Below are 25,827 nucleotides of genomic sequence, written 5' to 3' on the forward strand. Positions count from 1 at the left end.
CAGTATTGGGGTGGGAGTTACCCGATTTTCCAGGTGTTGTGTGTCTCAGTTCCCCTGGCTAGGAAAAGGGACTCCCTTCCCCCTTGCGCTTCCCAGGTGAGGCAATGCCTCGCCCTGCTTCAGCTCCGCTGGGCAGGCTGCAGCAGCTGACCAGCACCGATTGTCCGGCACTCCCGAGTGAGATGACCCCAGTACCTCAGTTGAAAATGCAGAAATCACCGGTCTTCTGTGTCGCTCGTGCTTGGAGATGGAGACTGGAGCTGTTCCTATTCGGCCATCTTCAGATTTTAATTCTATTACATTTTTGGTTTTATGGTTTAGGTGCAAAAATTGTTTTTGCCATAATGCTTGGAAGAGTAATTTAAAATAGCCTTTATTTCATTCATCTCCCTTTACATTACATAATTTTATTTTTTGGACCTTATAAATCATCCTGTTCATCTTCAATGGCTTTGGATATATCTTTTTAGAGTTTTAAAATGGGGTTGACAAATCGTTTTTGTAATTTTTGCATTTTTGAAATTGTGTTTCAATATCTTTTATTCTTCTTAGATTTTGGGGAAATGTTTCATTTCTCTTTTCTTTAATGTTCTTCTGTATGTCCCATGGCAACTTTTTTTCTTTTGTTGGCAGGGAGTGTGTGTGTGTGTCTGTGTGTGTGTGTGTGTGTGTGTGAAAATTAATTTTATTTCTCAGCTTTTAGTTACAGCTTAGGATTTGTTAGCAAATAAGCCTACATGAAAAGGATGCTGGCAAGATCTGCTTTTGGCATTGGCAGATAAGATTATTTTGGATCAACTCTTCTACTGAGAACAACTAGAAACATGAAAAAAAAGTAAAAAAATAATATTATGAATCCATCAAAAAACTACTAAGGCAGTAAGGAATTTTGTAGTCAGGATCTGGCAAAAAACTTAAGTCCAGAAGGGTAAGTCTTATATTTGGGACTTTTTTCCTCCTTCAAGGTGATAGCTGATTCCTAAAGAGGCGGATTAAAAGCAGAGAGGCTAGGATCAGAGTTATCTATCAACTTAAGAGGCTTGGAAGACCAAAACTGGAGTTCAGGAGCCCTTCAGCTTTAATGGAGACCCCAAAGGGTGACAGTATACGCAAAGTGGTGAATTGGAAATGAGAAGTGATAAACTGAAAATAGAACAGCCTTCATAGTAACAGAAGCCTGTCCTTGAACCACTCAATTCCTAAGTGGATTAAGGTGATTTGATATTGCTAGTGACCCTAACCTGACTTTCTATTAGAAACAGAACCAGATTCTTCTGAAGAAAGATGTCATCCTCTCGAACCTTAAATTATCTCTTCAGCTTTTCATGTAAAATGTCTATCACATGATAAAGAATACACAGACATAAGAGAATATAAAAGGTATCTGAAAACCAAGGGAAGAAGCAGACAATAGAAAAATATATGGGACTATAAGGTAACCATGAATAACATGTTTAAAAAATTAAAAGAAAAAAGGAAGAGATTTGGAAAATAATTGAAAACTAAAAGGAACCAAATGAAAATTTCAGAAACTGAAAAATAAGATAAGTAAATAACCAACTGACCTTTAATAAATGAAGTGAACAATAGCTTGTGTATAGTTGAAAGAGAATTCATGAAAGACAAACCAGCGTTAAGATATCCAAAAAGATTGGAAGAATGAAAGATTGAAAAAATACAGAAGAGAGAAAAGAAGACATACAGCGTTTGGTAAAAAGGTATAACTTAAATGCAGTTGCATTTCCAGAAGGAGAGGGGAGAGAGAATGAGGCAAAAACAATGTTTGAAAAGATGATGCCTGAGAATTTACAACATATGAAATTTATTAAGCTATGGATTTTGTCATCTCTATGGATCAAAAATGGAATCAATACAAATAAAACTGTACATAGTGATACATAATAAAACCACTGACAAAGGTAAAGAGAAAATCTGAAAAATAGCCAAAAGTAAAAAGGCAGATTACCTTCAAAAAAAAGCAGTAGTAAGAAATGATAGCTGACTCTGCTTTCAAAAGGATACTGAAATTGAGTTTAGCTTGAAAGATGGAAATAATAAACACAGCAAAAGTTAAGAGAGCTGATTTTACATTTTTGTTCTGACACTAATTTGTATGATCTAAAGTCACTTTATATTTCTAGTCTGTTTCTCATGTTACAGTTTGAATTTGAGCTTTTAAGCTTTAACATTGTTTAGTTTTATTCTGATAATTTTGTCATAGATTACTGATATACTACTTTGTGGTCACTGCATAAAATCTCTGGTCTACTTACGTGTTATTTTACGTATGTGTAAATTACTCTGAAGGTAAACCTTGATTTTCCCGGGCATCATAGTATGTTTTGTGGATTGATGCTGAGTTGTTTTTTTATTTTTATTTTTTGAGACAGAGTCTCGCTCTGTCACCCAGGCTTCAGTGTAGTGGTGCAATCTCAGTTCACTGCAACATCCGCCTCCCAGGTTCAAGCAGTTCTCCTGCCTCATCCTCCCGAGTAGTTGGGATTACAGGCGCCCGCCACCATGCCCGGCTAATATTTTGTATTTTAGGAGAGACGAGGTTTCACCATGTTTGCCAGGCTGGTCTCGAACTCCTGACCTAGTGGTCTAGCCACCTTGGCCTCCCAAAGTGCTGGGATTACAGGCGTGAGCCACCGCGCCCAGCCGATGCTAAGCCTTATAGCTGGCTGGTGAATACTCAAGGCAGGATGGTATCGTACATATCCCAGTTTAGGGAAGGAGGAAACACAGGGATGTGGAAATCCTCTTTTTTTTTTTTTTTTCCCCTACAGAAATGAGAGGGACAAAAGAAGTAGATCCCTGAAATTCTAACTCTACTTCTTTTAATACAAATTGTTTCAATTTGGGCTCTCCAGAACAGCCAAATCCAAACACCCAGACTGAAAAGGAATTTGCTTTGTTTGTGACTCATATTCTGTTTCATCTGTGCTTTTCCTTCAGTTGAGGCTCCTTTCTTTCTGCTCGTTTCCCCAAGTAAAGCAACTTGTTCTCCCCATAAATGGTGTTCTACCTTTTAACGCTGGCTGAATTTAGGAAACCGTGTCTTCTCAGTGAATCGTTGTGTTTACATAGAATGTCAAATTCTATTTAAATAGTTATAGATGACTTGTTCCCTGGATCCATGCATTATGTTTAAAATTATTACTTTCTATTCATCCTTGAATAAGATATCTAGACCTGAAGTTTCCCAGCAATTCAGGGTGTATGGATTTTCTTCAGCTTTACTTTTTTTTTCCCTCGGGTCTTATTCGAATCCTATTCTCAGGTCTGTAGTTGTGTACAGCTCTGGACATTATTCTCAGTATTTAGCATGTTTTTATTTAATGTAGCTCTTTAAGTCTAAAGATATGTTTTTATATGTCCCCTGTTGGCTGACTCCTTAATAAACTGAATAAAGCATTTGGACAACTGTAGTTTTTAGTGTGTACTGGCAGTCTGATATCTGACCCAGTCATTTTCTGGGATTTGAAGCCTTTGAATGACTGAAAGAGGTATTCTGATAATGCAGTTGGACATTGTACATTGTTTTAGTAGCAGCTGTCACTGTGACAGCTGTTTAGTTTCCTATTTGTTGTAGACCTGAAGTTTCTGAAGGAATGTTTAGAAGGGAGGAAAGTTTTCTGTCTTCTTTCAGTTGTGTTGACCTTGTTATGTTTCTTCACATGAGTGGTACACCAATTAGACATTTCAATTTGGTTTTGTAAGCCCTTACACAGTAGACATCTTTTCCACATCTGGCAATAAAAAATGGAATAGGTAGTGACAGATGCCTTTTAAAACCAGATTTTAGTATTGGTTCTTAAAATGTTTATATTTACTATTTTTATATTTTAAACATAACTTAGTTTAACATTTTCTGATTTTTTTGGGGGGGAACCCAGATATTTCAGAAATAGCTTTGAAAATCTTTGGTCTATTTGTATTTGGAAGTTGTTTAGGAAGAATAACGCTTCATTCATTATATTCTTTAAATTAGTTAAAAGAAAGCTTGGAACAATCAATCGACCAACTCCGGAGTCAACGTTTATTGAGAAACTCAGGAGGGAGAAGTATTTCTGTTACAAGTTTGAGTGCAAGTGACCTTGATGGTGGCACTGGGCCAGGTAAACACTTCAAATGTTCTGGGAAACATTTTTTTGTTTTAAAAATATTTTTGAAGTAGATATTGAATACATTTAATTTTTGGAGAAATATGACCCATGCATAACTTCACGCAGATTGGATGATAGAACATTTGTTGTCCAGGATTTTATAGTACATAATTTGAAGTATATTAAAGGATCTTTGTTGTTATATTGTTTCTTTCCTTAGACTCTGTAGACCACATTAGAGCTTTACCTGACAAAAACCTGGATTTAATTGTCTGCTGCCAAAGAATCAAAACAAATACATAAATAAGATTCACTATTTGATACACTTTTTAGGTTAAGTATCTTGTCCTAGCATAATACATTTCACATGTCTTATGAAATATCCTGTGATATTTGTTAAGACCAGGTGAATTTTAGTCTTGGCATGCAGGTGGATATGAATGCCTAGCTTAAAGGTTATGACCGTTTGTCCTAATTAATCTTACTTATACTTTTGTATAGCACTGAGATTCATGTTTGAATTGAAAAGCCTGCAGTAAGGGGAGACAATTTAGATAATTGAACATTGGTACCTTACATTGTTAATATTACTGTTGATTGTGATAAAAATGATCAAAAATTGGGCACTTTTAATGTAGTTAGTTTTTATTTTTATATGCCATTCAGATTGTAGATTACGTAGTTTGAAAAATTGTGTTTTTTAGTATTAAGTTATATTAAGGGGTCATACAAGATTTTTATTTAGCAATTTATTATTTTTATATGAGCAAATATGTTGCTTCTTTGGAAAGTATAGCAAATTGAAACTTTGGAGTCTTCTCTCTCCCTGTTATTTCTGTTTTTCATTTTATCTGCTTTAAGAGCACAATTAATGCTAATTTGGTGGAACTTTATAGCCATAGCAAGATACTTAGGAAATAGTCTGGGTTAGGGACATATGTATATGTATATCCATGTCTGCCTTGTTTGTACTGAGTAAAATTTTAGATTGTCTCTTCTATGCAGTGTTTTAATACCTTCCCTTTTCTTTCACTTGTGAAGAGAGCCATCGTTTTCCACCTACCTCACCTCTCAAGGACTATGGGGATCCACTGGGTATTAAACGAATGAGATCAAGAACTGGTGTCCGCTTTGTTCAAGACACTGATGATATGACTCAGGTACTTTGTACAATTCTGTAATTTGTGTGCAGTGTTTCCTTATGTTTCTATTGTATATAAATGACTAACACTTGAACTTTAAGTTTATATTTTAACCAATAATTTGATCATTAGTAACTTTATACTGATCCCTTTGATTTTGAACCAAGTAAATGACTTTATTTTACTTTTTATTATTTTTTTCTTATTGAAAAATCATAGTTGTATACATTTATGGGGTATAATAAGATGTTTTAATATATGTATACAGTGTGGCATGATTAAATCAAGTTAACATCTATCACCTTGCTTATCTATCATTTTTCATAGTGAGACATCTGAAATGTATTCTGTCAGTTATTTTGAAATATATAATACATTATTATTGACATGGTCACCCTGATGTGCAATAAATCTCAAAACCTATCCCTCCTGTCTGTCTGAAACTTTGGACTGTTTGATCAACAACTCCCCTTTCTCTCCCTCTTCACCCCCTCTCCCCACCACCTTCTGGTAACCATTAGTCTCCTCTATATTTCTATGAGTTCAATTTTATTAGAGTTCATACACATGTGGGATCATATAGTATTTGTCTTTCTGTGCCCAGCCTTTTTTACTTAGCATAATATCTTCAGATTTATCCATGTTTTTGCAAATGACAGGATTTCTCCCTTTTTAAAGGCTGAATAGTATTGTGTTGTATGTATATACTACATTTTCTGTATCCATTCATTCACTGATAGATGCTTATGTTGTCTGCAGATGTTGGCTATTGTGAAGAATGCTGCAATGAACATGAAAGTGCAGACATCACTTTGACATATTGATTTTAGTAGCTTTGGGGATATATCCAGAAATGGGACTAATGGGTCATATGGTAGTCTTATTTTGAGTTTTTGAAGACCCTCCATACAGTTTTCCATAATGGCTGTACTAATCTACATTCCCACCAACAGGGTACAGGGGGTCCCTTTCCTCCACGTCCTGTCCAACACTTATCTTCCATCTTTTTGATAAAAGCCATTTTAGCAGGTGTGAGGTGATATCTCATTGTGGTTTTAATTTGAATTTTCCTAAAGTTTACTGATGCTGAATATTTTAAAAAATGTACCTATTGACCATTGTTATGTCTTCTTTTGAGAAATGTCTGTTCAGGTCCTTTGCCCATTAAAATTTTTTTTTTTTTGCTATTGAGTTGTTTGAGTTCCTTATATACTTTGGATATTAATGCCTTGTCAAACATATGATTTGCAGATATTTCTCCCATCCTGTGGATTGTCTCTTCACTTTATTAATTGTTTCCTTTGCTATGCAGAAGCTTTATAGTTTGATGTGATCCCATTTGCCTATTTTTGCTTTTGCTGCCTGTGCTTTTGGAGTCATCATATCCAAGAAATCATTGTCTAAATCAAAGTCATGGAGCTTTTCTCCTACGTTTTCTTCTAGTGGTTTTATAGTTTCAGGTCTTGTATTTAAGTGTTTCATCCATAAGGGCTTAATTTCATTATTCTGCATGTATGTGCAGTTTTGCCAACACAGTTTATTGAAGAGACTATCCTTTTCCCATTGTGTGTTTTTAGCACCTTCATAAAAAATCAGCTAACCACAAATGTGTGGGTTTATTTCTGGGTTTTCACCTCTGTTCATAGGTTGATGCATCTGTTTTTTGCCAGTACCGTGCTGTTTTGATTACAAGCACTTTATAATGTTTTGAAATTAGGGAGTATACTGCCTCCAGCTTTGTTCTTTTTTTGCTTAGGATTGTTTTAGCTATATGGGGTCTTTTGTCATTCTATGTGAATATAAGATTGTTAATACAGGATTTTTCAAGTAAACTAGTTTATTTTCAATGTACAAATCATCTTCCCTTTGTTTTGAGTTTGTTATGGAGGATTATATCTTGCAGAACATTTAAAAATGAGCTTAATTGGACATGTTTTGTTTCCTTTCTTGTTCAGCACATTTTTCCGTAAGCCCTGCTAAGTCAGCTACTTTCTCTTTTACTAAGTTTGGTTTAGTATGACCAAGTTAATCTTTGTGTGGTTGATCTACTGATTTTCCTACCATTAGTGTTTTTCTGATTGTTGAATCATTGATAGAGCCATTTGCTATTAAGTAAGAAATTCCATACTTTATGTATTCACTAAAGATTTCTGAAGTATTAGTTGTGTGGAAATCTTTTTCTGCTTCTTTAAAGTTCTCTGCAGAGCTGTAATTTTTCCTTTTGTTGTCTTAAGTAGCTAAATTAAATAGAAAAGGGCTGGGGGAGTTCTGCACTTTGACCTTTTTGTTTTGGTAGTTTTAGGATTAGGTACTCAAGTGTATCTTAAGATACTCATCTGTAGCTGTCATTTGTTACTGCATGAAGAGACAACAAAATCAAATGTATTAGAAGACACCCTGTGGAAACTTTTCCTTGACAATATTATTTTTTTGATAGTTGCACCTTGCAAGCATGGACTATATGATGAAGCCCAGAACAGAGAACAATATCTTAACATTATTCATTTACTGTTTCCTTCTGTTTATTTAATGTCTCTGTCATTGAGATAATGCTTACACTTGGAAACAGTGATGAGCAGAAACCTTGTCTTTTAATACGTTTATAATCTAGAGGAGGAGCTAGATATTAACTAAATACATAAATACAACCTTATTTATGAACTGAGCTGCATGCTTTAGTGAAAAGATACGTAGGGCTGCAGAATTGTATGGTAGAAGACATGCCCTGGCAAGGAGGGCTTCCTGAAGAAAGGCTGACTGAGCTGAGATCTGAAAGTTGAGTAAGAGTCATTCCAGGTAGAACAAATAGCTTGGCAGGAGGGAAGATAGCCCCTATGAGCAATTTAAAGAAGGCCCACCAGGCTAAACAAATGTGAAGGGCTGAGATTATGTAGAGCTGTGTAATAGGGCTGACAAAATTATTTTGAAAAGATCAATCTGGCTGTAGTGTGGAAAATGGAGTCAATGTGGGTGAACCAATTAGAAGGATATTACTGTGTTCTGGATGTGAATTGATGGTCACTTGGGTTAGGATAGATGGAGTCGGAGAGAAGGAGGTAGAATTAAAAGCGTTTTAGTGTATAAAATGGAAAGGTCTTGAAAATTAGATAGCCATGTGGGGAATGTAACAGTGAGTGAAAAGGAAGTGTCAAGGATGCATCCCCGGATTCTGGTTTGGTAAATTGGAAAATCATGATTGCAAAACTTAAGTTTTTCATTCACTATACTACTTCACTCCTTTCTTTCTATGGTTCTTCCTCATTAAGTTCATTCTCAAAATTACCCTTAGCTCCACTTGACTGTGTACTTTCTTAATGCCCCCGTAAAGAATTTGTGGTTTGTTTACATATCTGGCTCTCGTATGAGATTGTGAACCACTTCTCAGTAGCTGGCACTGATAAATTGCTTAATGTGCATTTGTTGAAATGAATCAATTTGTTGTTTCTTCAAGTCTGTTTAACGTAGTTTTATTGTAAATCATACTATTTATATTCAGCATATATATTTACAGTTAAAGTTACAATAATGAGAATGAATACCATATAACCCCCACTCAGGCCACTAAGTAAAGCATTATCATACCCCCAAGCCTCTTTTATACTCCATCTTTTCCCAAGGAGTATCCACTATTCTAACTTCATACATATCATGACACTGTTTCTGCTTTAAAAAAGTTATTTTTTTACTTTTAAAATTTTTACTACCTACATCTTATTTAGTTTTGCTTGCCTTTAAACTTTATGTAAATGGGATACTACTGTAATCTTTTGTAACTTCTTATTTTACTTGATGTTATGTTTTTGACATTCAACTTTACTAATGCGTAGGTATCTTTGATTGTTTCAGTTTCATTGCTATATCATACTCCAGTGGAGGAACACACCACAATTTATTTATCTTGGTGTACATTTGGTGTCTCATGTTCTCATTATGAATAATGCTGCACCATACTTTCTTGTACATGGTTCCAAGTGTACATGAGCAAGAGTTTCTCTACAGCAGGATTTGGCAAACTAAGGCATTGTAGGCTGATAGAATAAAATTTTACTGTAATTCAGCCACGCTTATTTGTTTACAGTTACTTTTGCACTACAGTGGCAAGATGAACTGTGACAGAGACTGTACAGCTTGTAATCCTGGCATAGTCGCTATTGAACCCTTTACAGAAAAAGTTGGCAGACCGGTTTTCTCCTTCTTTCTCTCTCTCTCTTTTTTCTTTTTCTTTTACTCTGATTAAGGAAGAAGCAGATGCCTTCTAGAGCGGTAGAATTCTGAAGGAGTAGAATTGTACTGTAGAAAATGTGATGGTAAATGTTATATACGGCTTTTAAAAATTTGTTTTTCTTGGAAATTTTTTCTTTCAAAATAGGTGTTTTCTTTCATAATAATATTACAGAATCTGGTTATTATTGCAAAGAACAAGATCTTATTCTTACCTTTGGCGAATCTTCATGGAAGAATTCAACAGAATTCTAAATGGATAACTGTGTTTTGCCTTTGCTAGCTTCATGCTTTTCATCAGTCTCTTCGAGACCTCAGCAGTGAACAAATTCGCCTTGGAGATGATTTCAACAGGGAGCTTTCCAGAAGGAGCCGGTAAAAGCAGCCTATGTTTTTTATGAGAGGGATAAATTATGACGAGAATAAATTAGCTTCTGTAATTGACATATTTATCTAGATTTTTAAAAAGTGTTTTTGTACAGTATCTTAAAATTTATTAACAGAACAGTTTACAGCCCTTTGAATTTAGAATATATCATGACTCAATGTTAGACAAATTAATTTCCTATTTCTAAAAACACTTTAACTTAATGCAATGGAATGCTGACATTATGGAGGGATACATTGTGAGACTTTTGCAAAGAGGTAGATTTGCAAATACGTTGGAGAGAGAGACACAAAGACTGACTCGCTACCTGACTGACTTTTGGCATTGCACACACAAAAAAGAAGTGTAACATGAAGTTTGTCAGTGAACATAAGCCATTGCAGAATGCAATACTTTAGCTTTTAGTTGAATTCTTTGAGGGTCAGTGGTTAACATCTGCCCCATCTTCACAATTTTGTCAATCTGGATAGTCCCCAAGAGCTGTTATTTAATTTAAACTTCTTTACTCTCTTTCCATTTTTGTCATCACCAGTGGCAAGTGGCTTTCTTTTGGAGGCCATGTTTTGCTGAAAAACAAAGATTTTTATGCCTTCCTAAGAATTGCAATCCGTATACAGCAATGATTAGGGAACAATAAAGCTGAATTGAAATTTGTTTACGATATTTGCTGGCTAACTCCAGCTATCTAAATCATACCACGCACTAGTTCTGTGTTGCCGCAACAAAAATAGTCAAAACTATAAATGTTAAATCTATGAATATCAAGTATAGGCTGTAATGAGAATGAAAGATTCTACCATTATTACTAGTGCTATTAGCTAATATTATTGAGCCCTTATTTCATGATTGAACTTTAATTCTAGTAACTACCCTTTGAGGTAATCATTATTTTTTCCTCTATTTTATGGATGAGGAAATGGGCACAGAGAGATGAAATAACCCAGCTCTCTAGAAATCAATCAGGAGGGCTGTAGCAGAGTCAGAATTAAAATCCAGGCAGTAAGGCCCCGAAGTTTCTGTTCTTTATCACTTACAGTATATGGTGGTTCAAAATCATTTTCACATGTGACTGATATGAATAAAGCATTTAAATTCCTGGATCGTGAGATATATTATTGAGCTATATTGCTAACCTTTTAAACTGGTAAGATTTATTTAATGTTTAGGTTTTTTTTTTTTTTTTTTAACAAGTTGATAAAATTAACAAAATGACATTAACACTTTAATGTATTGTAGGAATGGTTTTATTACATAACCATTACCCATTTCAAGGAAGGGTATAAATTAAGCACTGGGAACATGAGTTACAGGGAATAGTTGCCTTGTAAGAAGACACAGGGGAAGTTGCAGGGATGATTTAGTTGATTAGTTTCAGTGGTCATTTAAATAACCAATATTGGACTGGGCTGTTAGTATCTGGTAATAGTTTTTGTGATCTCTCTATAGGCTGGTACCATCTGGTAATAGCCTTGTGACCTAGAGGCATGTGTGAGGCAGAAAACTTTGTTTAACCCAAAATAGGAGTTAGGTTTCTTGGGAAATGAGGTGGCTTACCTTTGTGAATGTGTAAAATTTCTGGATGCTGTTCTGCTTTACTTGTACCACAAATTCTTACTTCATGTTTATAAAAATAATGGACAGGGAGTTAAAAAGTTTAACTTTCTATTTGATGTTGAAAAGTTGGTATTCTCATTTAATTACTAATTTTTCATTTTTGACATTTATTACAAAACATACATTGAATAATAAAAGTACACTGGGAAGCAAGCTTTTGGAAAGGATTAAGTAAAGTTTAATTCAGAAATCACCTACTTTCGATGTCATATGAAGAACTGATTTGGGCCAGGTGCAGTGGCTCAGGCCAATAATCCCAACACTTTGGGAGGCTGAGGCAGGTGGGTCGTTTGAGCTCAGGAGTTTGAGACCAGCCTGGGCAACATGGTAAAACCCCGTCTCTACTAAAAACACAGAAAAATTAGCCTAGCATGGTGGCACATACCCGTGGTCCCAGCTACTTGGGAGGCTGAGGTGGGAGGATTGCTTGAGCCCAGGAGGTTGAAGCTGCAGTGAGCTGAGATGAGTCACTGCACTCCTGCCTGGGTATCAGAGTGAAACCTGTCACAAAGGAAAAAAAATTGATTTGAGGAGGGCAAGGTAGAAGTCTGTTGCACTAGTATATGAGAGTTGATGATGACCTGACCCAGGATTATGGCAGGCCAGGCGAGAGATGGACAGGGGTGTGTTTGAAGATACTGTTTTTGGAAATCAAAGAGACAGGATTTGGTAGTGGTGGGTGAGGGAGAATAAACTAAGGATGGCTCTAAGATTTTCAATTTGAATAACTAGGTAGATGGTGATTCCACTTCCTAAGATATGGAAGACTGGTTAGGGTAGGTGAGGTGTAGAGAGTTTGGCCTTGAATATGTTATGTTCAAGATGCCTGTGAGACATTCAAATGGGAAGTAAAATATTCAGATAGATATTTACTATGGAGCTCAAAGGAAAAGTCTCTGTTGAGGTAAAATTTAAGAGTGGTCAGCATGGAGAAGTGTCATTTGGAACCATGGAAATGGATAATAACAAGAGAGAAACTATAGGGAGGATATCAAGGACAGGACTGAGTTGCAAGGAGTTGTAATATTTAGGAATCTTATGATAGAAGGAGGAGCTGACCTGAGATGGAATAGCTAGTGAGATGGGGGAAATTCTAGACAGCACAGAACCACAAAAACCAAGAAGGGGGCTGTAATATTTATGGGTGTTATGTCAGGTTCTTGCAGTTACTTATTTTTATTATTCTTTGGTGTTCCACTGTATGAATATACAGCAATATATTTTAACATTCTATACATACATACAGAAAGACATTTTCAGAAGTTTAAAGTCTTCGAAAATTTATCTTTTTAAGATAATTTCCTTTTGAGGAAATTACCTAAGGATACATAAGTTAAATAAGATTGTAACCAAGAAATAGAAAGATAAAGATATTAAGAAATAATAAAATTAACCTGGGGATTCAGTGAAAGTAACCCTGGAATGACAGTCATGGAGCAGGCCCAGGAAGTATTCACTTTACATCAGAGCAGGAAAGTAAGTGTCCTTTGAGAAGAAGGTTGTCAAAAAGAGTGAAATAGATGGTTTGTTGACCATTCAGTAAGAAGTGGGAGGAAAATATCAATGATGTGATAAGTAAGGCCCATATAAAGCCAAAAGATAATGAGAAAGCCTGGAAAAGACAAGAACACAAGAAAGTTATGATTCAAGTGTGAAGCTGACTAAAATGTGAGCATGACAGAATGTGAGCACAAAGCATCAATTCCATCAATTTCATAGGATGGAATAATTCATAATATTCATAAGACGTATAAATATATTACATAAAACTCTACAGGTTCAATAGAACCAAAAATGGTAATAACATAATCTGAAATTAGAGCATGAGCTAAATATTTCAAAACAGCCAATCGAAAATGTCTTGAGTTGAACATGATGAAGGCAACTAGCAAAATAATTAATAATGGAAATGGTTGTGCATGATTCACAGAGGGAAATGCAGCCAGAAGTAAGACAGTGCAAGACAGAAAGGCTTTTTCTTTTCTTTGTAAATCTTTCTGTACGATTTGTTCATTGATCATGTATGTTATTAATTTGATGAGAAACAAGGTAATGGGAGGTCGGTTAGTGAGGATAGAGTTTGCACAGCACACTTTGAGGTAATTTCTTTATGAATTGCTAGAAAGAGCATGTAAGATCAAGAGTTTTTGTTCTCTTTTGTCCCTCTCTCTCTTCCTTTTTTCTTAATTTAAAATGGGAGATATTGCAACATGTTTGTTTACTGAGAGTGATGTTCCAGTGTAGCAGCAGTTCTCAAAATTTGGTCTCCAGACCTGCAGACCTCTATTCCTGCATCACCTACGAATTTTAGAAAGGCACATTTTTGGGCCTCATGTCAGATTTACTGATTTGAAATCTGGGGGACGGGATCCAGCAGTCTGTGTTTTAATAAGCATTCCAGGCTTGTGTTTCAGATGTTTATAACATTTGAGAACCACTAAAGTAGAATATTTTGTAATATAATTATCATGTTACGCATTTCACTAGTTCTGTGTATTTTCTAAATATCCAAGTTTAAATCTTTTTTTGTGGCCTAGGTCGGATGCCGAAACAAAAAGGACTTTGGAAGATTTGACTGAAAAACTTAATGAAGCCCAGAAACAAGAAGTGGTGAGACCTCTTTTTTTAATAAAAAGTTTTATTTCACATATAGAGGATGGGTGGGCTGGCCATCATCACAGGGAAGTTTAGTAGAGTTCAACCTTTTGGGTGGTATGTCCCATTTTGTCTAAAAGTGTGTTCTTGTAGCTCTTATAAAATGTTCATGAATTTTGGGTGTTTATATTTGGTATATTTATATTTAGGGTATATTTATTTGGTATTTACATTTAGGGATTTATATAACAGTATTAGCATATTAGAGAGAGAGTCAACATTTGTTTTAACTAGGTTGGAGTTTATGATGACTATTTGAAAGATAATTTAAGTTTTACTGGCTCTGATTGTTCTGTAGTTTTTGTGAAATGATATTTGAGAAGTGCAGAATGCTTTTCTTTTCTTTTCTTTTCTTTTTTTTTTTTGAGACGGAGTCTTGCTCTGTTGCCCAGGCTAGAGTGCAGTGGCTGAATCTCAGTTCACTGCCAGCTCTGCCTCCCGGGTTCACGTCATTCTCCTGCCTCAGCCTCTCTTGCAGAATGCTTTTCATAGTGGTTTTGTAGCACTCCCCATTTTCAGGTCGTCTCACATGTGTGTAGCTACAATTGCTATTAAGACCTCTTTGCTGTCTGTTTTTGTCTGATATGCTTCCAGTTGAAAATACTCCTAATTCCCAAGCTTTATTATCTCAGAGTCATATTGTTGACACTCACTGTTCAGTGATTTGTTTTTATCAAATCACTATCCTTGGTGGAATTAAGGATAAAAAAATACTGTCTATATAATGCTAATTTCTTTATATTATCAGTTTGTCTTTTTAGGAGGAAACGGTTAATGGTCACTAAACTTGCGAATTTGTCAACTTCAGGAGTGTATTTATTCATTTATTCATTTCTCATAATACCTTTTTTTTCAAGATAAGGAAAGTGAGCAGGATTTTTTTCTTAATATATTGTATTCAAATTGAAAGTTTCCTAGTAAAAGTAGATAATTTTTCTCCAGTTATTAATTTGTTTACAGTTCCTTACATAGATATGTTGAGTTCATTTTGGAGTTTGAATTTTTTGGCTGAATGTGCTAAGAAATAAAAAGATCAAAGTTGATCTTTTTGAAAATAAGGTATTTGAAAATTTCTCTTATAGTGAAATTTGCTTATTTTAAAAATATGAATAAACACTTGGCTACATGAAAATACTTTTCTTTTGTGTTTTTGGTATTAAGTTTTTTTGTGAAGAGCCTTAGAAAGGTGAAGATACAATGCCTGTCTTCTGCTGAAGTAGACAACATTTTTGCAATTAATGTGTGGCAATGTGGCATCTAATGTGTAATATCAAGATATGTTTTTTTTTTGCATAAAGTTCTAGATTTTTTCAGATGTACCAAGGGTATGTTCAATTTAAACTGTACCAGTTTAAAATACCTAAAACATCACATACTTCCAAAAAAGGACTTTTCTGAGATTCACAGTTTGGTGCTTTTCTTAGTTAATTGCAATAGTTCACACAGTACGAAATCTGTGCTATTGTCTGATTTACATAGTAAACAAGAGCTGAAGTACACATTTAAGAATGTTGCTCTAAGGTCCTCTTTAACTTACTAAGTAATATTCTGTCTTGTCTCATAAATTCCAGAGTGGAACCTGTTACTTGACAAGGGAAGCTGCTGAAGCTCTCTCTTCTTTTTCACTTGTTTTAAAATTTTAAAATTCGGAGGTGTACATACAGAAAAGTACATGTATCAGTGTATAGCTTGATGAATTATCATGAGGCGAACATACCCTCACCACCCAGACCTGGAAATAGAATATTACCAATATTCAATAAAACTTCTAATTTCTCTTTCCAATCACTAACTCCTTGCTTTCTAAAGATAATCACTATTTTGCCTTTTAACCCTATAATTTCCCCCTGTTTTGAACTCCTTGTATTAAGGGGACCATATAGGAGAAGTTTTTTTGGTCTTTGACTTCTTTTGCTAATCATTAGGATTGTAATGGGTGTTGTGTCAGGTTCTTGCATTTTGTTCATTTTTATTGTTCTTTGGTATTCCATTGTATTGATATACAGCAATATATGTTAACATTCTATAGCTACAGATAGATAGTTGGATTATTTTAAATTTGGGGCTTCTATGGATAATACTGCTATGACCACTCTTATTCAATATTTAGTGTACATGTGCATGCATTTCTGATGGTACATAACATGGAGTACAGATCCTAGATGCCTTCAAATTTAGTAGACACCAAAAAATAGGTTTCCAAAGTGGTTGCACTAATTTACACTCCCACTAACAGTGCATGAGAATGCATGTTGCTCTTCTTCTTTCCAACACTTGCTATTACTTGTCCTTTCAATAGTAGCTGTTATGATAGGTGTTTATGGTGTCACATTTTGGTTTTCTTTTGCATTTCATGATTACTACTGATGATGAACATATTTTCATATGTTTGTAGACTGTTGGTTATTTTCTTGTTTGAAGTGCCAGTTTGCATCTTTTGTCCACTTTTCAATTGGGTTGATTGTCTTTTTGTTATTGTTTTGTAGGAGGTCTTTATATATTTTTTTTCTCTGAGATGGAGTTTTGCTCTTGTCATCCAGGCTGCAGTGCAATGGCACGATTTCAGCTCACTGCAGTCTGTGCCTCCTGAGTTCAAGTGAGTCTCCTGCCTCAGTCTCCCAAATAGCTGGGATTATAGGCATGCACCACCACACCTGGCTAATTTTTTGTGTTTCTAGTAGAGATGAGGTTTAGCCATGTTGACCAGGCCAGTCTTGAACTCCTGACCTCAGATGATCCACCTACTTCAGTCTCCCAAAGTATTGGGATTACAGGCATGAGCCACTGCGCCTGGCCTATATATTTTCTATATGAGCACGTTGTGAGTTTTTTATATTGCACGTATCAGCTCCCATATTGCAGCTTGTTTCTTTTCATTTTTGTATTGTTCTTAATGGGACCTTCTATTGAATTTTAATCCAGTTTAATTTTCCATCTTCTCTTTTGTGGTTAGTACTTGTTTGACCTGTCTAAGAAGTCATTCCCTATATTTAGATCACAAAGATGTTCTCTTGTGTAATCATTTAGAAGCTTATGGTTTTACCTTTCACATTTAGATGTGATATTTACTTGAAATTGGTATTTGTGGTATGAATTAGGAGGAATACATTTTATATGAATGTTTAATTGATTAAGTTCCGTTCATTAAAAGGACTACTCTTTCCCCACTACTTTACAATCGTATCTTTGTTATACATCAAATGTTCATATGCACAAGCATCTGTTTCGGGACTCTTTGGTCCCCTGGATCTATCCAAGTGCCAGTATTCCACTGTCTTGATTACTGTTGCTTTGTATTTAGTTGTGATAGGGATAGAGTAACTCCTTTCATGCTGTTCTTCAAGCTTGTCTTGTGTGTTCTTTGCATTTTGCATTTCCATATGTATTTTGAAATCTGCAAATGAAATTATTAAAAATCTGGGATCTTGATTGAATTACATTGTTTCTATAGGTCAATTTGAAGAGAACTGAAATCTTTATAATATCCAGTTTTCCAATTTATAAACATAGTATATCTTTCCAATAATATTTTATGGTTTTTTTAATCTAGAAGTTAAAAAGTTTTTTTTAAACAATTTTTTGAGGTATAATTGACGTAGAATAAATGGCCCATATTTAAAGTGTACAGTTTGATAAGTTTTGACATAAGCGTATATCTGTGAAACCATCACCGCAGTCAAGATAAGGACACACCCATCACCCCCCAAAATTTCGTGCCCACCCTGCCCTGATAGGCCCTTTCCCTACCCCTAAAACTCAAGTTTAAATGTAACTATCCTTTTACTTATTTTTTTTTAGTAAATTTTATTTTGTAAATTTAAGCTGTGCAACATGATGTTATGGGATATACATGGATAGTATAAAGATTATTACATTGAAGTAAATTAACATATCTGTCCTTTGACAGTTACCCATTTTTTTTTTTTTTGTGGCAAGAACATCTAAAATGTTCTTATTTAGCATGAATCCCATATACAGTACTGTTTTATTATCTATAGTTCTCATGTTGTCCTTTAAATCTCTAAACTTGTTCATCCTACATATCAGCTACTTTGTATCCTCTGACCTACATCTTCCCATTTCATCCCCTCTAACCCTTCTGTCCCTGGTAACCACTGTTTTGTTCTCTCTTTCTGTATATTTGATTTCTTTTTGTAGATCCCATATTTAATTAGTGAGATCATGCAATATTTTTCTTTTTGTGTCTGGCTTATTTTACTTAGCATAATTGTCCTCCAGACCCAGCCATGTTGTGGTAAATGAAAAGATCTCATTCTTTTGTAAGTCTGAGTAATATTTCATTGTATATATGTACCACAATTTCTTTATTCATTTTTCTATCAACAGACACTTAGGTTTTTTCCATATCTTGGCTATTGTGAATAATGATGCAATGAACATAGGAATGTAGAATCTTTACATGGTGATGATTTTATTTCCTTTCGGTATATGCTCAGCAGAGGGATCATGTGTCATTTGGTAGTTCTATTTTTAATTACTCTTTCTGCATACTCTTGTCAACATTTGTTATTTTTTGACTTTTTAAAATAATAACCACCTTTACAGCTGTGATGTGGTATCTCTAGAGGTTTTGATTTGCATTTCCCTGATGATTAATGATGTTAAATACCTTTTGATATAGCTATTGGTGATTTTTGTCCTCCATGGAGAAATGTCTGTTTAGATCCTTTGCCCGTTTAAAAAATTGGATTGTTTGTTTTTCTACTATTGAGTTGTATGAGTTCTTTGTTAATTTTGGGTATTAACCTCATCAGATATATTGTTTGCCAATATTTTTTTCAATTTGTAGGCTGCTATTTCAGTTTGTTGATTATATCTTTTGCTGTACAGAGCAGCAAAAGATATAATTTTTTTTTTGATTTGAAGTAGTCCCACTTATTTATTTTTGCTTTTGTGGCCTGAACTTTTGGTTTGATACCCAAAAATCATTGCAACTTCAGTGCCCAGGAGATTTTCCCCTATGTTCTCTTATAGGAGTTTTATAGTTCCTGGTCTCACAGTTAGATCTTTTATCCATTTTGAGCTTATTTTTATGTATGGTATAAGTGTTCACTTTCTTTTGCATGTGAAATTTCGGTTTTCTTAACACCGTTTATTGAAGAGATTCTTCTTTCCTCATTGTGTCCTGTTGGTGCCCCTGTCAAAAATTAGTTGACCATATCTGTTTGGGTTTGCTTCTAGGTTCTGTTCTGTTCTATTGGTGTATGTGCCTGTTTTTATGCCAGTACCACACTGTTTTGATTACTATAGCTTTGTTATATAATTTTTAAATCAGCAAGTATAATTCCTCCAACCTTGTTTTTCTTTCTTGGAATTGTTTTAGGGTCTTTATGTTTCCATACAAATTTTAGGATTTTTTTTTTTTTTTCCTGTGAGGAATGCCATTAGGATTTTGAAAGGGATTATACTGAACCTATATATTGCTTTGGGTAGAATGGATAATTTAACAATATTAATTCTTCTGATTCATGAGGATGGAATATCTTTTCATTTATTTTTTCATTATTTTGTCTTCAATTTCTTTCATCAACATCTTACAGTTTTCTGTGTACAGGTTTTTCACCTTCTTGGTTAAATTTATTCTTCAGTTTTTTAATTTTTAAGGCGTGACATATGTATAAACATATATTTCATGAAATATTTCTATTCAGGCATGGAATATATAATAATCACATCAGGATAAATGGGGTATCCATCACCTCAAGCATTTATTCTTTGTTACAAACAATTCAATTATACTCTTTTAAGTATTTTTAAATGTATGATTAAATTTTCATTGACTATGGTTGTGCAGTCAAATACTTGGTCTTATTCATTCTTTTCATCTTTTTTTTTTTTTGTTCCTATTAACCATTCCATCTCCTCCTCACCCTTCAACTATCCTTCTCAGCCTCTGGTAATCAATCCTCGTACTCTCTGTGAGTTTGATTGTCTTAATTTTTAGCTCCTACATGTGATGTTTTTCTTTCTGTGCCTGGCTTATTTCACTTAACGTAATAGCCTCAAGTTCTATTCGTGTTTTTGTAAATGAAAGGACCTCATTTTTTTTTATGGCTGAATAGTACTCCATTGTGTATAAGCACCACGTTTTCCTTGTTTATTCTTCTGTCGATGGACACTTAGATTGTTTCCAAATCTTGGCTGTTGTGGATAGTGCTGCAATAAATGTGGGAGTACAGATGTATTTTTAATATGCTGACTTTCTTTGTTTTGGGTATATACCTAGCAGTGGGATTGCTGGATGATGTGGTAGCTCTGTTTTTACTTTTTTGAGGACCCTCCATACTGTTCTCAAAATAGTGCATATACTAATTTACATTCCCATCAACAGTGTGGGAGGATTCTCTTGTTTTTCCACACCCTTGCCAACATTTGTTATTTATTGCCTGTTCACTCTGATGATAGTTTCTTTTACTGTACAGTAGCTCTTTAGTTTAATTAGATCCTGTTTGTCTATTTTGGCTTTTGTTGCCATTGCTTTTGGTGTTTTAGTCATGAAGTCTTTGCCCATGCCTGTGTCCTGAAAGGTATCGGCTGTTTTCTTCTAGGGTTTTTTGGTTTTAGGATTTACGTTTAAGTCTTTAATCCAACTTGAGTTAATTTTTGTATAATGTGTAAGGAAGGGGTTCAGTTTCACTTTTCTGTATATGGTAGCCAGTTTTCCCAGCACCATTTATTAAATAGGGAATACTTTCCCCATTGCTTGTTTTTGTTAGATTTGTCGAAGATCAGATGGTTATATATGTGTGGTGTTATTCCTGCGGCCTCTGTTCTGTTCCATTGGTCCATGTATCTGTTTTGGTACCAGTACCATGTTTTGGTTGCTGTAGCCTTGTAGTATATTTTGAAGTCAGGTAGTGTGATACCTCCAGCTTTGTTCTTTTGGCTTAGGATTGTTTGGCTATGCAGGCTCCTTTTTGGTTCCATATGAAATTTAAAGTAGTTTTTTTTAGTTCTGTGAAGAAAGTCAATGGTAGCTTGATCGGCATAGCATTGAATCTATAAATTACTGTGGGCTGTGTTGCCATTTTCATGATGTTGATTCTTCCTATCCATGAGGATGGAATGTTTATCCATTTTTTTGTGTCCTCTTTTATTTCCTTGAGCAGTGGGTGTAGTTCTTGAGGAGGTTCTTCATGTCCCTTGTAAGTTGTATTCCTAGGTATTGTATTTTCTTTGTAGCACTTGTGAATGGGAGTTCACTCATGTTTCGGCTCCCTGTTTGTCTGTTACTGGTGTATAGGAATGTTTGTGATTTTTGCCCATTGATTTTGTATTCTGAGACTTTGCTGAAGTTGCTTACCAGCTTAAGGAATTCTGGGGCTGAGACGATGGGGTTTTCTAAATATACAATCATGTTCTCTGCAAACAGAGACAATTTGACTTCCTCTCTTCTTATTTGAATTTATTACTGTTGCTTGATTTCCCTGGCCAGAACTTCCAATACCATGTTGAATAGGAGTGGAGAGAGAGGCCATCCTTGTCTTGTGCCGGTTTTCAAAGGGAATGCTTCCAGCTTTTGCTGATTCAGTATGATATTGAGTATGGGTTCCTCATAAATAGGTCTTATTATTTTGAGATATATTCCTTCAATACCTAGTTTCTTGAGTGTTTTTTATCATGAAGGCTGTTGAATTTTGTTGAAGGCCTTTTCTGCTACTATTGAGATAATCATGTGGTTTTTGTCATTGGTTCTGTTTATGTGATGGATTATGTTTATTGATTTGCATATGTTGAACCAGCCTTGCATCCTAGGGATGAAGCCAACTTGATCGTGGTGAATAAGTGTTTTGATGTGCTGCTGGATTTGGTTTGCCAGTATTTTATTGAGGATTTTTGCATCAATGTTCATCAGGGATATTGGCCTGAAATTTTCTTTTTTTGTTGAGTCTCTGCCAGGTTTTAGTATCAGGATGATGCTGACCTCATAAAATGAATTAGGAAGGAGTTCCCCTTTTTTCTCTTGTTTGGAATAGTTTCACAAGGAATGGTACCAGCTCCTCTTTGTACCTCTGGTAGAATTTGACTGTAAATTGGTCTGGTCCTGGGCTTTTTTTGGTTGGTAGGCTATTAATTACCTGCTCAATTTCAAAACTTGTTATTGGTCTATTCAGGGATTTGACTTCTTCCTGGTTTAGTGTTGGGAGGGTGTTTGTGTCCAGGAATTCATCCATTTCTTCTAGATTTTCTAGTTTATTTGCATAGAGGTGTTTATAGTATTCTCTAATGGTAGTTTGTATTTCTGTGGGATCAGTGGTCATAGCCCTTTTATAATTTCTTATTGTGTCTGTTTGATTCAGATCTCTTTTCTTCTTTATTAGTCTGGCTAGCAGTCTGTCTATTTTGCTAATCTTTTCAAAAAACCAGCTCCTGGATTCATTGATTTTTTGAAGGACTTGTTGTGTCTCTATCATCTCCTTCAGTTCTGCTCTGATCTTAGTTATTTCTTGTCTTCTGCTAGCTTTTGAATTCATTTGCTCTTGCTTTTCTAGTTCTTTTAATTGTGATGTTAGGTGTTGATTTTAGGTCTTTCCCACTTTCTGATATCAGCATTTAGTGCTATAAATTTCCCTCTAAGCACTGCTTTAGCTGTATCCCAGATGTTCTGGTACATTGTGTTTTTGTTCTCATTGGTTTCAAAGAACTTCTTGATTTCTGTCTTAATTTTGTTGTTTACCCAGTAGTCATTCAGGATCAGATTGTTCAGTTTCCATGTAGTTGTGCAGTTTTAAGTGAGTTTTTTCATCCTGAGTTCTAATTTGATTGCACTGTGATCTGAGAGACTGTTTGTTATGATTTCTATTCTTTTGCATTTGCTGAGGAGTGTTTCACTTCCAATTATGTGGATAATTTCAGAATAAGTGCTATGCAGTGCTGAGAAGAATGTATATTCTGTTGATTTAGGGTGGAGAGTTCTGCAGATGTCTATTAGGTCCACTTGGTCCAGCGCTGAGTTCAAGTCCTGAATATCCTTGTTAATTTTCTGTCTAATTGATCTGTCTGATATTGACAGTGGGATGTTAAAGTCTCCCACCGCCATTATGTGGGAGTCCAAGTCTCTTTGTAGATCTCTAAGTACTTGCTTTATGAATCTGGGTGGTCCTGTATTGGGTGCATATATATTTAGTATAGTTAGCTCTTCTTGTTGCATTGATTCCTTTACCTTTATGTAATGCCCTTCTTTGTGTTTTTTGATCTTTTTGGTTTAAAGTCTGTTTTATCAGAGACTAGGATTGCAACCCCTGCTTTTTTTTGTTCTCCATTTGCTTGGTAGATCTTCCTCCATCCCTTTATTTTGAGCCTATGTGTGTCTTTGCATGTGAGATGGGTCTCGATTCTGTCCAATTTGCTAGTCTGTGTCTTTTAATTGGGGCATTTAGCCCACTTAACATTTAAGGTTAATATTGTTATGTGTGAATTTGATCCTGTCATTATGATGCTAGCTGGTTATTTTGCCTGCTATTTAATGCGATTTCTTCCTGGTATTGATGGTCTTTACAATTTGGTATGTTTTTACAGTGGCTGGTACTGGTTTTTCCTTTCCATATTTAGTGCTTCCTTCAGAAGCTCTTGTAAGGCAGGCCTGGTGGTGACAAAATCCCTCAGCATTTGCTTGTTTGTAAGGGATTTTATTTCTCCTTAGCTTGTGAAGCTTAGTTTGGCTGCATATGCAATTCTGGATTGAAAATTCTTTTCTTTAAGAATGTCGAATATTGTCCCCCACTCTCTTCTGGCTTGTAGTGTTTCTGCTGAGAGATCTGCTGTTAGTCTGATGGGCTTCCCTTTGTAGGTAACCTGACCTTTCTATCTGGCTGCTCTTAACATTTTTTCCTTCATTTCAACCCTGGAGAATCTGACAATTATGTGTCTTGGGATGGCTCTTCTCGAGGAGTATCTTAGTGGTGTTCTTTGTATTTTCTGAATATGAATGTTGGCCTGTCTTGTTAGATTGGGGAAGTTCTCCTAGATAATATCCTGAAGAGTGTTTTCCAGCTTGGTTCCATTCCCCCCCCTCACTTTCAGGTACACCAGTGAATCATAGATTTGGTCTTTTCACATAGTCCCATATTCCTTGGAGGCTTTGTTTGTTCCTTTTCATTCTTTTTTCTCTAATCTGGTCTTCATGCTTTATTTTATTTAGTTGATCTTTAATCTCTGATATCCTTTCTTCTGCTTGATCGATTTGGCTTTTGATACTTGTCTGTGCTTCACGAAGTTCTTGTGCTGTGTTCTTCAGCCCAATCAGGTCATTTATATTCTTCTCTAAACTGGTTATTCTAGTGAGCAGTTCCTATAATCTTTTATCAACGTTCTTAGCTTCCCTGCATTGGGTTAGAACATGCTCCTTTAGCTCAGAGGAGTTTGTTATTACCCATCTTCCGAAGCCTGCTTCTGTCAAAGTCAAACTCATTCTCTGTCCAGTTTCGTACTGTTGTTGGAGAGGAGTTGCGATCATTTGGAGGACAAGAGTCGTTCTGGTTTTTGGAATTTTCAGTATTTTTCCTCATCTTCATGGATTTATCTACCTTTGATCTTTGATGCTGATGACCTTTGGATAGGGCTTTTCTGTGGGCATCCTTTTTGTTGATGTTGATGTTACTGCTTTCTGTTTGTTAGTTTTCCTTCTCACAGTCAGGCCCCTCTGCTGCAGGTCTGTTGGAGTTTGCTGGAGGTCCACTTTAGACCCTATTTGCCTGGGTATCACCAGCAGAGGCTGCAGAACAGCAAATATTTTGCTGTCTGTTCCTTCCTCTGGAAGCTTTGTTCCAGAAGGACACCTGCCTGATGCCAGCCGGAGCTCTCCTGTATGAGGTGTCTGTTCACCCCTGCTGAGAGGTGTCTCCCAGTCAGGAGGCACGGGGGTCAGGCATCCACTCGAGGAGGCAGTCTTTCCCTTAGCAGAGCTCAAGTGCTGTTCTAGAAGGTACACTGCTCTCTTCAGAGCCAGCGGGCAGGAACATTTAAGTCTGCTGAAGCTGCGCCCGCAGCTGCCCCTTTCCCCAGGTGCTGTGTCCCAGGGAGATGGGAGTTTTATCTATAAGCCCGAGTGGGGCTGCTGCCTTTCTTTCAGAGATGTCCTGCCCAGTGAGAGGAATCTAGAGAGTCAGTCTGGCCCCAGGTGCTTTGCCGTGCTGTGGTGAGTGTTACACACAGTCAGAGTTAACACTGTGAGGGGAAAACCGCCTACTCTAGCCTCAGTAATGGCGGATGCCCTTCCCACCACCAAGTTCGACTTCAGACTGCTATGCTGGCAGCAAGAATTTCAAGCCAGTGGTTCTTAGCTTGCTGGACTTTGTGAGAGTGGGACCCACTGAGTGAGATCACTTGGCTCCCTGGCTTCAGCCCCCTTTTAGGGTAGTGAACGGTTCTGTCTCACTGGGGTTGCAGGCACCTATGGGCTACAAAAGAAAAACTTCAGCAGCTAGATCATGTCTGCCCAAACAGCCGCCCAGTTTTGTGCTTGAAACCCAGGGCCCTAGTGGTAGAGGCACACAAGAGAATCTCCTGGTCTGTGGGCTTCGAAACTCATGGGAAAAGCATAATGTCTGGGCCAGATAGCGCAGTCCCTCACAGCACAGTCCCTCATGGCTTCCCTTGGCTAGGGAAGGGAATTCGCCGGCCCCTTGCCCTTCCCGGTGAGGCGATGCCCAACCCTGCTTCTGCTCACTCACCGTGG

General features: G+C 36.1%; 1 protein-coding gene across 3 annotated transcripts in view; it reads left to right on the top strand.

Moving 5' to 3' along the window:
* Positions 1 to 25,827, top strand: part of CEP128 (centrosomal protein 128) — a 504,131-nt gene that overhangs the window by 59,914 nt on the left and 418,390 nt on the right. For all 3 annotated transcript variants that reach the window (XM_023185111.1, XM_023185121.1, XM_026455590.1), the window contains 4 exons: positions 3,995 to 4,121; positions 5,151 to 5,269; positions 9,756 to 9,847; positions 14,012 to 14,084. In XM_023185111.1, coding sequence (XP_023040879.1) covers positions 3,995 to 4,121; positions 5,151 to 5,269; positions 9,756 to 9,847; positions 14,012 to 14,084 — 411 coding nt within the window. The remainder of the gene's footprint in view (positions 1 to 3,994; positions 4,122 to 5,150; positions 5,270 to 9,755; positions 9,848 to 14,011; positions 14,085 to 25,827) is intronic.

This window comes from Piliocolobus tephrosceles, chromosome 6 (genome assembly GCF_002776525.5).
Source record: "Piliocolobus tephrosceles isolate RC106 chromosome 6, ASM277652v3, whole genome shotgun sequence".
In the NCBI taxonomy this organism is placed as follows: Eukaryota; Metazoa; Chordata; class Mammalia; order Primates; family Cercopithecidae; genus Piliocolobus; species Piliocolobus tephrosceles.